The sequence below is a fragment of the Marmota flaviventris genome, chromosome 16 (genome assembly GCF_047511675.1).
Source record: "Marmota flaviventris isolate mMarFla1 chromosome 16, mMarFla1.hap1, whole genome shotgun sequence".
In the NCBI taxonomy this organism is placed as follows: Eukaryota; Metazoa; Chordata; class Mammalia; order Rodentia; family Sciuridae; genus Marmota; species Marmota flaviventris.
In genome coordinates, this window is record NC_092513.1 from 77,710,341 (window position 1) to 77,723,031 (window position 12,691).

The 12,691-nt window shown below is 38.7% G+C and overlaps 1 protein-coding gene across 4 annotated transcripts in view; it reads right to left on the minus strand.

Moving 5' to 3' along the window:
* Auh (AU RNA binding methylglutaconyl-CoA hydratase) overlaps positions 1 to 10,278 on the minus strand; it is a 155,034-nt gene extending 144,756 nt beyond the window's left edge. Inside the window, exon 1 of one of the 4 annotated variants that reach the window (XM_071602575.1) lies at positions 9,988 to 10,277. In XM_071602575.1, the coding sequence (XP_071458676.1) occupies positions 9,988 to 10,219 (232 nt within the window). In that variant the 5' untranslated portion in view covers positions 10,220 to 10,277. Of the gene's footprint in view, positions 1 to 9,987 lie in introns of all 4 variants that reach the window. The other 3 variants (XM_071602574.1, XM_027955417.3, XM_027955418.2) reach the window with 3 other exon arrangements.
* Between the last annotated feature and the right edge of the window lie 2,413 nt (positions 10,279 to 12,691).

Consider the following 12,691-nt stretch of genomic DNA (forward strand, 5'->3'; position numbering starts at 1 on the left):
ATTATTTTGTTCATCATGGCCCTAGGAGTCACAAGCAAAATACACACACACCCACACACACACCCAATACATCCTATATAAACAGCAAGCTATGTAGGCTATAACATCAACGTTTATGCACACTGTATGATGTTCACACAATGACAAAATTACCTAATGACAGAGTTCTCAAAATGCGTGCCCCATTAAGCAACACATGACTATAGTTAAAGTGTTGAAAGAGGGAAAAAAAACCCTCCAACTTAGAATTCTTAAAACTGTAAAAATATCCTTTGAAAGCAAAGCAGAAATAAGCCTTTCTCAGATTAAAAGAAAAAAAAAGAAGTTGAGGAAATATATTGCCCGTAGATCTGCCTGCAAAAATTATTAGAAGAAATTATTTATACAAGAAGTAAAATCAAGAACCAACAAATGGGGTGGATCAAACTGAAAAGCTTCTTCAGAGCAAAGAAACGATCAAGAACATGAGAGAGAGCCTACAGAATGGGAGAGAGTCTGACACTTCCACCTCAGATACAGCACTAACCTCCAGGATACACAAAAACTCAGAAGCCTAGCACCAAAACAAACCAAGCAATAAATGGCAAAGAAACTGAACAAGCACTGCACAGAAGAGAGAAAAATGGGCAAAAAATATGTGAAAAAAATGTTCAACATCTCTAATAATTAGAGAAATGCAAAGTAAAACTACACTGAGATTCCAAGTCACTCCAGTCAGAATGGCAATTATCAAGAATATAAGTAAAAATAAATGTTGGCAAGGATGTGGGGGAAAAGGTACATTCAAATGTTGCTAGTGGAACTACAAATTGGTGCAAACACTCTAGAAAGCAATATGGAGATTCCATAGAAAACTGAGAATGGAACCACCATTTGACCCAGTTATCCACTCCTCGGTCTATACAGAAAGGACTTAAAATCAGCATACTAGAGTGATGCAGCCACATCAATCAATAGCAGCTCGATTCATAATAGCTAAGCTACGGAACCAACCTAGGTGCCCTTGAACAGATGAATGGATAAAGAAAATGTAATATACACACAATGGGATATTACTCAGCCTTAAAGAAGAATGAAATTATGGCATTTGCCAGTAAATGGATAGAACTGGAGACTATCATGCTAAGTGAAATAAGCCAGTCCCAAAAAACCATAGGCCAAATGTTCTCTCTGATATGCAGATGCTAAAACACCATGGTGGAACGGATAGAAGTTCAATGAATTAGACAAAGGGAAATAAAGACAAAGGGGGGAAGGCCATAGGAAAGATAGTAGAATGAATCAGACATAACCTTCCTATGTTCATGAATACACGACCAGTGAAACTCCACACCATGTACAACCACAAGATTGGGATCCCAATTAGAATACCTTATTGTTAGAGTCTGTAAACAAGTCAGGATGGCGCCTGGCATTTTGCCAGAGAAATGTTAGAGTCTGTAAACAAGTCTGGATGGCGCCTGGCAAAATGCCAGAGGGAGTGGTTTGTGAAGTAACGCCAGCGAGCCATTAAGTGTGGAGATTCTTTATTGGTTGACTGCTGTATCTAGTTTATGTTAATTAAGATAAGCTGGGCAAAATGTATAAATACCTCTGTTGTCCTACAATAAACGGCTCCCACTCCTGCTGTATCAATCTACACAAGTTGCTCGTCACCCCCCCCCCTGGTTATTTTGCTGCAGCCAGACTGCGGCAGATGGTGGCCCGTACGGGGAGCCCTGGGACACTGGGGGTAAGTTCATGAGAAAAAGCTGCCCGTCCACAGATAGGACGGGAGCAAATCTGCTCGTCCCTAGACAGATAGGGCGAGAGGAAAAGTGGCCATTTTGAGAAAATGGAGAAGATTGATACAGTATGTTTGTGTCTTGTTTTGTCTTGAAATGTTGTATTGTCTTTGTGATGAAAATATGGAAGGGGTGAGAAGTAAATTACTAAGGGAAAAAGGCACCCCAGTGGAACCAAGAACAGTTAGGGCATGTGTTGATAAGAGCCCAGGAACTCTAGTCAGAAAGAAAAAGAAAGTTCAGAAGAAGAAGGATTATCAGGAAAAAAGTTGCAGCAAAAGGCTATTACTAAATACTTTTCGTTACCGGAGGGTGCGTGAATCGGTGCAGCGGCTGCCATGTGCAGGAGCGAATCATGGCGCAGCAAGGAATTTCCAAGCAGTGGCACCCGGCTCTTTCCCGCCCCCCGCCTGGGGAGCAGGACGCCACGGAGGCACAGTCTCGCAGGCTCTTCCTCCCTGTGCCCGGTGGCAGTTTGAGTCCGGGACTCTCCCCTGGGTCATCTGGGGCTGCCCAGACGCTGCCACATAATGAAAAAAGAACACATTTTCAAAGAACAGAATATTTAGGAATAAATTCAAGAAAGTTCAATACTGTATCCTGAAAACAACAAAACATCACTGAAAGAAATTAAAGACAACTTAAATAAATAAAAATATGTCCCATGTTCGTGGAAGATTTAATATTGGTAAAATGTCAATCAAACTGATCTTCATACATATCTCTACCAAAATTCCAACTACCATTTTTGCAGAAATGAATAAGTTAATAAGCAAGGGACCCAGAACAATCAAAAATAATTTTAAAAAAGAATTAAGTTCAAGGACTTATATTTACTGATTTCAAAAGTTCTTTCAAAACTATAAAAAACAAGTGAAGTACTGCATAAGGACAGACATACACTTAAATCAGTGGAAACAAATTCAGAGTCCAGAAATAAACCCTTTTACTTACAAGTCAACTGGTCTTTGACAAGGATGCCAGGACAATTCAATGGCAAAAAATAAAAATAAAAAAAGTTTATCAACAATTGTAGTAGGAAAAGTAATTCTGACATGGAAAAAAAAAAAAAAACATGGAGTTGAGTCCCTTCCTCACATCATATACAGCAATTAACTCAAAATGGATCAAAGATACAAATGTATGCTAAAACTATAAAATTATTAGAAGTGTATGTGTATGTGTGTGTGTGTGTGTATGAGTGTGTGCATGTGTGTACCTTCACAATCTTGAATTACCAGGTAAATTTCATAATTAAGAAATACCAAAAAATATTTGCAAACTACACATCTGATATGTTAACAGTAAGCAGTTCAATGGTTCCTCTAAAAAAAAAAAAACAAAATTATCACATGACATATGTTCAAACAAATAATCATACACAAATGTTCAAAAACATTCATAATATCCAAATAGTGGAAACAAAATGTGATGTATCCATATGATGAAATATTACTCAGTCATAAAAAGGAATGAAGCTATGGCATGGAAAACCTTGAAAATACTAATCTGAAAAGCAGTCAGATTACCACCACCCCCCCCAAAAAAAATCCCACACGTACCGTTACATTCCTACAAAACATGTAGTATAGGTGAATCGACACCAGCAGAAAAAAGATTAGAGGTTTCCAAAGGCTAGAGGGGAGAAGGCAATAGAAGACAGGGATGTAGAAGTGTGTAAAAAAGTTTAAAGAAAGTATTCTGGAATTAGATAATGGTTGCAATTGTGCAACATGGTAGACAAACTAAAAACTACTGAATTATACACTTAAAAAGTTTAAAATGATAAATTTTGTATATGAATTTCATCTCAATTTACAAAAGAAAAAAAAAGAGGGTGAATATACTTAGGGAGACCAATCAAGACACTACTGCTGAGATTTATATAAAGTATGACAATTACACAGATTTCATCTGTAGTAGTCACAATAGGAAGTAGACTGATTCCAGAGACATAGTGAAGGTATTATCAACAAAAATGTTATCAGTAATATTATAAGCACTGTTTATATTCAACGTGTAGATAAGGCATAACAATTATGATAAGAGAACAAAACGTAACTGTCATAAATTTTGATGATATAAATGAGTGTTATCAATGCCAGAAATTGGAAGGCAGAAGACAAACTAGAGCAGCAAACCTTCTCTTATCTTACATCAAAAGGAGGCCAGATATTGTCTATAAAAATTAATAATGTATGTTAACACAAATCAGAAAGACAGTAAATAAAATTACTGTTATTCACAGCAGAGACTCTAGATGTTTTAAAGTCTTCAATTTTGATAAAGAGACTGAAAGTGAAGTGGCACCTTTCTGTAATGCTGCCTTTTATATTTCATCATGGGAAAGTATATTTTTACTTCTAAAAATTTTGCCAACTTCAATAACCTCGATCATCATTACTAATAAATTATATAGAATAAGCCACTGAAAAGGACTGACCAAAAGAAGACCGTTTGATAACCACATACATAATCCAAGCCTCCTGAAAATGTTACACTAAGTTGTAACAACCTACACTAAAAAGACATAATGATCCTATGACATTTGTGCATAACAGAGTATCGAATTATGTCAATTGAGAACTGAAAGGGGGCTGGGGCTGGGGCTGGGGCTCAGCATAGCGCACTTGCCTGGCATGTGTGAGGCACTAGGTTCAACTCTCAGCCACCACATATAAATAAATTTTTAAAAAATAAAGGTCTATCAACAATTTAAAAAATATTTTTAAAAAAAGAACTGAAAGAATTGCAAAGAGAAATAGACAAATCCAGAATTACAGCTGCAGATATCAACTCTCTGCTAAGTAACAGAGCAGGCAGAAAATCAGGGTACAGCTGAACAGAATACCACCACTGATCAACTAAATGAAACTGAATAACAAAGCTAGTTGAATATAGAATAACCCACAATAGCAGAATGAATACATGTTCTTCCCAAGCTCACAGAAACATTCACCAAGAAAGACCACATTATGTGCCAAAAACACACCTTAACAAATTTAAAAGAACAGAAATAATACGAAGTGTGCTCTCAGACCACCATGGAAAGAAACTAGAAATCAATAACAGAAATCTCAGCTCCAAAATACTTAGAGATTAAACAGACACTTCTAAATAATGCATACATCTTGAAAAAAAGTGTCAAGACAAAATTTAAAATATGTAGAAGTAAACAAAAATTTACTTATCAAAACAAATGACATGCAGCAGAGCTTACAGGAAAATTTATAGCATTAGACAAATAAAACTAAAATCAGTAATTTAGGGGCTGGGGATGTGGCTCAAGCGGTAGCACGTTCGCCTGGCATGCGTGCGGCCCGGGTTCGATCCTCAGCACCACATAATAAACAAAAATGTTGTGTCCGCCAAAAAATAAATAATAAATAGTTTTAAAAAAATAAAATCAGTAATTTAAGCTTCCACCCCAAGAAACTAGAAGAGAAGCAGTCTGGCAAATGGCGCACACCTGTAATCCCAGCTACTCAGGAGATAGAGGCAGAAGGATTGCAAGTTCAAGGCCAGCCTCAGCAACTGAGTGAGATACTCAGCATCTTAATGAGACCTCCATCTCAAAATAAAAAATAAAAAGGGCTGGGGATGGAGCTCGGTGGTAAAACACCCTGAGTTCAATCTCTAGTACCAAAAACAAAAATCAGATAGAAGTAAAATAAAGTGAAAATAAAATAAGCAGGAAAAAAATTCAATTAGCAGAAATCAATGAAAGTGAAAATAGGAAACCAATACAGAAAAGTGAACAAAACCAAAAGCTGGTTTGTTTGGTTTTTGTTTTGTTTTGTTTTTTTTAAGATCACTAAGTTGATAAGCCTCTAGCCAGGCATATTATAAAAAAGAGAGAGAAAATACAAATTACTGACCTCCCCCCCCATTAAATGCATAATAAAAGAAAGTTATAAACAATTTTATGACCACAAATTTGATAATTTAGATTTAATGGGCCAACTCCTTGGAAGATAAAATATAAATACAGACAAGGACAAACAGAACTGAAAGAGCCTATATCTATTAAAGAAACTGAATCGATAAGCAACAAGCTTCCAGAACAAAAGTATCAGAGCCAGAAAGTTTTGCAGGTAAATCCCACTATCAAAATATCAAGAAAATTATACCATAACTCACAATCGCTTCCAAAAACAGATGCAAAAGGAAAACATCCAAGCTCATTCTGTCAAGTTAGCATTATACACATACCAAAGACAAAGAAAGACATTACAAGAATGAAAACTAAAGACTACGCTCTCTCATAAACATAGACATAAAAACTCTCAAACAAAACATAAGCAAATCAAATACAACAATCTATAAAAAGAATTTTATAACACAATTAAATAGAATTTACTCCAGGTATGTAAGTCTGGGTCAGTATTTGAAAATCATTTAGTGGAAGTTATCACAACAATAGGCTAATTACAAAAACCATGATTATCCCAATATGACAGAAAAAAAATTCGACAAAATTCAACTCATAAAAACACTCAACAAACTACAAATCTGAGGAAGTTTCCCAACTGGTAAAGGGAATATACCAAGAAAAACAAATTACTAACATCATAACTAATCACTAACATCAATGCTCCCTCCCCTCTCCTCAGCAAGATCAGGGACAAGTATGTTTGCTCTCAGTATTTTTATTCCACACTGTCATGGAGGCTCCAAGCATATAAATCAGGCAAGAGAAAGAAACTTAAAACACTCACATTGAGAAGAAAGGAGTAAAATTACCTTATTTGCAAATAACATGATCTTATAACAGGTATTATTAAGAAATTCACTAAAAAACTATTAGAATAAATGAGTTCATCAAAATTGCACAATTATACAAAAATCAACTGTTTCTATACACTAGCAATGAGCAATCTAAAAATGAAATTAAGAAAACAATTTCATTTACAATAGCATCAAAAAGAAAAAAATACTAGGAATAGACTTAAAAGTAGACAAACCTACTGAGAGAGAAAATAGATAAACATTATTTTAGGACCAGGAGACAGAGGCTGAATGAAGAGTCACTGCCAAAGACAATAGGGTTTATTTTTATTTTGATTTAAAATGATTTCTAAAATTGGATTGTATTGATAGTTATAACATAACTGAATACACTAAAGCAACTATCCATTTTGAATATTAAATGGTATGCTATTTGAATCATTATTTCAATAAAAAGTAAAAAATATATACATATATCAATATATCTTTACTTTTTATTTTTACATAAAAAATATCAAAATATATTTTTTAAAACAGAAAAAACACGAAATTAATCAACCTGTTAAAAAGAAAAGGAAAGATGGGCATCATTACCCTATATACGTGGATGATTGCACTACTAGTGTGACTCTGCATCATATTCAGCCACAGGAAGAAGAAGTGGTGCTCCATTTGTGTACAATGTGTCGAGATGCATTTTACTGTCATGTATAACTAATTAGAACAAATTTAAAAAGAAAAGGAAGTAGAAACAGGAAAACCAATTACAGACCTCTATAGCATAAGGAGACCAACTACAGATCTCTGTAGCAGTCCAAGAGGCTGGCTTAGATAACATAGATAAAGAAGAACATGAAATATTTCAGACACTTGGTAAGACATGACAATCTAAATATCATGACTGAAGAAGTAGGTATCATGAATGACTCTGCACTATACATTTGCTTATTTGCCCTATTTTTGCTAGAAGTTATTCCAACAGGTTTACCAAGATCTTTGAAATGGTCACAATTATAGAAGCTTGCCACACTGGGAGAAGATTCGTAGGGGAAAAGGAAGGATCATTCCAGGAGGTGTTTGCAGAAACCACGACACAGAATACAGCAGAAGAAGCTAAAAGTTAAGGGAGATGGACTGTAAAGGCCCGATGGCTGAGAAGGACTTGCAGGCAATAGGGAGCAACTAATGGTTTTTAACTGAGCAGAGGATGATTCTTAGCTTTAAAAAAAGGCAACCCCAACAACAATATGAAGAATAAACTGGGAAGGGAAATTACTGAAAGCCAAAAGACCTATGAAAAAGAACCAGGAAGAATCTCTGCAAGCCACGACTACTGCTCTAAAACTGTGTAGGATGAACAAGAATGAAAGAAATAACCACTAAAGAAATCTGGAAAAAGCCAGGCGCAGAGGCGCATGCCTGTAATCCCAGCAGCTCAGGAGGCTGAGTCAGAAGGACCACGATTTCAAAGGCAGCCTCAGCAAAACAAGACACTAAGCAGCTCAGGGAGACCCTGTCTCTAAATAAAATATAAAATAGGGCTGGGGATGTAGCTCAGTGGTCGAGTGCCCTGAGTTGAATCCACGGTACCAAAAAAAAAAAAGAAAATGAAAAAAAAAAAAAACCAATCACTAAAGAAACTTGCTTAGATAGCTGGAACCCTGCAACAAATTACAAATATGGAACCCTGACAACAGAGGAAGTTTCACATATTCTGCACCTACCCCACCTAAAGGTCTACAAGAATAGCTTAGGGCTTCTCTGACCCAGGAGAATTCTCAGTCATTAAAAGCCACTAACAGCACAAAATTTTGAACTTCTCTCTGTAAGAAAGGCTGCGGGGACACTCCTTTGGGTGTAATATCCTTGACTTCACAGTTTTCTTTGCACTACCTACTACTGGTTCAGTGGTAAATCAAAGCACAACATAAGTAACATAAGCTAAGACTACGTCATTCTTGCCAATCCTCAAAGGAGGCTGGGTCAGTTTTCTCAAGAAACCAAGATGTCCTAGTAGTTGACATTTACATTTGGATAAACTAAAAACATAACAATTGTATTTTATGCTAATATTTTCTCTTTTTTGTCCACTCTCAATCCTAACTTAAGGCATACCAGATGTTCTGTGCAAATTTATTTTCAATATGCATTTATCAAAACACACAGAATACACTGTACTTGCAATCATCTTTGTATCTAACAAGCTGTCAGTACATCAAGTATAACTGAAATCCCAACACAAAGACTTGCACTCATGGCTCTAAGGACCCCAGGGCCAGTGCAGTCTTCCAGCTGAAATTGTTACTCTTCTTCCTGCTACACCACACTATAACTACATATGCCTCAGGATATTTCCCAAATATACCTCACATGTTCACATCTCCAATTCTTTGATCAATCCTTTGTTTCTGTCTGGAATAATAAACAAGAAATAAAGTAGTTCTACATACTCCTGAGCACCTACTATGGGACAAATATTTAGTGGGCAATGTATGTTAACAATCTCATCTAATCTTCACAACAGCCTTAATAGAGTTGGTATCGTTTTTTCCTATTTTACACATGAGATAGTTGAGGCACAGAAAATTTCCCAAGAACACTCACTATGCATTGCCTATTTAAAAAAAAAATGCCTTGGAACCACTTTCAAGTGGCAAAAACCCTCCAGGTATTATAGCACTGTGCTCTCACCAAGCCTTTTAAGTTAGCATCACCTGATCTCCTTGACTATACCAGAAGCTTCTTAAAGTCAGCAATGACTTACTCGTTTTCACTTCTGCTATACAGATTATAGGTGCTCCATAAACATGTCAAAATTAAAGGACTGGTCCTGTCTAACCTGGGCAATATAATATTCACAATCCCTTTAGTTTTTCCCAACACTGCAAATTAAAGGAAGGAATTTTATCAGTGTTTCTTCATGTTTTCCCTCCTCCATAGCCTCCCTCCCTCTGTAATATATGGCGAATGTGTCTTTCATCTCTTGACATAGGTGCTGCAAGAGGAAGATTAATATCATCCAGATAATGTGCCCCCAGAGCTTAACAAGTCAAAATGTGCTCAAAATTGCTTAACTGGAGCAGTCCAAAAACTAACTTTCTAAGACAATATGGACACGAGAGAAAACGGCTTCAAATTTAAGATTATTCAGAATAAAAGGCATTCAAACTGCAGCTTCTCCAACTCTTACCACTGATACCTGAGTTGACCGAATGCCATTACACAGCAAAAACAAAAACCTGGAATCAAAGATCAAACACCCAGCGTGTTGACCTCGGCTCGTGCAGAGCCCGGGGCCCCAGCTGCATCTCGGTCTCCGCGCAGAAAGGACACCGTTCAGGTGAGTGGCACTCAGCCCTGGGGGTGCACAATGACACGGCCACGCTGGACCGAGAGTGCCCTGGGCCGAGAGCCCGCGGGCCTTCGGTGCGTCGGGAGACGGAGGGGTCGCGGTCCGCCCCCGCGTCCCGCTCACCTCGGTCCTCCTCCTCCAGGTGCCGCACCCGCAGCTCGTCCTCCGTCTTCGCCTCAGAGCTGTATCCCCTCCTCTGGGCAGGACCCCCGGCCCAGACCGCCGGACCCTCCCGCCGACCCGCCCACGAGCCGGACAGCCTCCACCCTGGGCCGAGCCATGCGCGGCAAGCAGCCACCAGGCGGGCACGGCCGGCCTGCAGGGCACGCCAAGCCCCGGGGGCCGCAACCGCCATGTTGTCTGTTTACGGCGTGGGTCTGCGGCTGCCGCTCCGCCCCACACAGCGCCAGTGCGTCTGCGCACGCACTCGGCGTTCTGCCCTGAGGCCTGGCCCCGCCCACGCCGCCCGCGCTCGCGGCCGGCCCACCCCAGCAGCCTCTCGCTAGGCCCCGCCCCCTCCACCGCCTCGCTCCGCCCAGGCCCCGCCCCTCGTTCCCTCCCCCCACCCCGCCCCTTAACTGAGCTCGCCAGGTACGACTACCACGCACCACCTTCATTCCCTCACTGCAGGGAATGAGAAGGGTTATTAGCACAGGAGAAAGTAGTTTTCTGAAATTATGGGCTAGTTAAGGGAAGCATATTCTGAACCATCATTTTCCTACCTCCCTGCACTCCTTGGCCTGTGCGGTGGACTCTTTGCCTTAAGTAAGCTGCGCAAGTGAATTCAAGTGTTCTGTCTCCTTCGATTTGGCTGGAAGGTGTGGCACGTCATTGCAGTGTCGGGTACTGCTTTACTCCTGTGCTTCGGAGCTGTCGGTTAAACGTGCTTGATAAACCTACGGGTTGTTTTACTACATGGTGCATGGCAAGGAGGTGAGAACAGCAAGAAGCCCACCATCTCCTGCAAGTAGAATGACCCTTCTGGAGACATGGGTCCTTAGAAGAGTTCAACCTCTCAACGAAAGGTGTTTGGCCAAACCATCAGCTGAGGTGGAATTCAGAACAACTCTTCTAGAAACTCCAGATAGCAATTTTGTGTAGGTTCTCATCAAAGCACCTTTTCTGAGAATTTTCTACTGCCTAACTTTTATCAGATCTCAACCTGGAAAGTCTATATTTAGGAAAACTATTTTTTAAATGTGCTGCTGTTGAGTATATTCCTATTGCCACACAAATTCTGCTCTTATACATTATGTTTTTTAGTCCTGAACGCAAGTTCCTTCAGTGTTACACCTGCTCAGGTGTTATCCAAAGTAGAAGGTAAAAGCCAGTTGAATTAATTTGCTACCTCTTCTGTAGGAATGACATTGAGAGCACCTTTCACTGTGCCTTTTGTAAAGTGACACATGGGGAATTTCTCTTGCCAGTTAAAATAAGGAAAAACTTGGCTTCCTTTGTATCTTTCCTCTTCTCAATATTCACTTTGCTAGGTGTTGAGATTTTTATTGTTATAGTTTCTCTCTAATTTGGTTTTGAGGTCTTTCTCGTGAGCTGGACTGAAAATCTGGAGGACTCAGGCTAACCAGCAGATGAGAAAGAGAGAGAGAGACAGAGAGGAGAGGAGAGGGGACCAGTAGGACTAAAGCCTTTACCAGGTCCAAAGCATTATTCAAGCAGTTTCCAATTAGAATTTCAATTGACCAGTATAGCAAACAGATGCTAGGGCCACCCTGTGACTGCATGGTGGTCACTGTGGCATGTCTGCATAGTCGATGTGGGTTATGGGAGTTAGGGGAGAGGTAAGGAGACTAAGTGTAGCTATACCATAGGGAACTGGTCACCAGGAAGGTATAAGGCAAATATCTGGATCTACCACACTGAGAAACTGGAAGATGGAGAACTGGAGACTGAGCCCCGATTCTGGTATGAGAGAGTTAAACATTAAAAATGGCTGACAAACAACAAAATTATAAGAATTTTTAGAATTTACTGTGCTAGAAAACTAAAATATATATATTCACATTTTATATGAGGTCTCTTTGTTGCCCAGGCTGGCCTTGAACTTGAAATCCTCCTGCCTCAGTCTCCCAAGTAACTGAGTTTATAGGCATTCACCACAACACCCAGGAGAAACTCAAATTTTATTTACAACTCAATTGCAATTATTTCATTACTTGTATTGGTCTCTAATTGTTTTGATATTTTTATGTTGGTTCTTCAATAGAGTGTGAATTTTTAAAAAGAAGTTAAACAGAGGACTTGGCACAATGCTATTTAAAATACTATAACCTCAGATGTGACTGATTAGGACAAATACAGAAAAATAATCATAAATTGATTGGATTATATAAGAAAAATAGGAAAGACTACCAGTGTTTCAGTGGGCTGTCTTCCCTATCACTTGTGATTTTTTTCCTTATTTAGAACAGTCATATCATTATCCCAGGTCTGTAACAAAAATTGATTCTATTTTATTGGTACTAGGAATCAAGCAACCCCTGAGCCTTGCACATGCTAGGCACATGCTCTGTCACTGAGCTATGCCCACCCCCAGCCCCAAAAAAATTCTTCTTCAAATTAATGCAAGTAACTAACATAACCATGACCATCACAGCCTGTCAAGAATAACAATGGAGAACTGTCAAAGGCAGAAATCTAACATATTCCAGATCAAACCAGACCCATAATTACTTAATTTTTGAGACATTAATAAGGTATATTTAAATATTTCAAGCTTCCATTTCTTCATCTACAGAACAGCTAGTTTAATATCTACTTCAATTTATGAATTCTTTAACTTCAATTTATTCATTATATAATAATGACT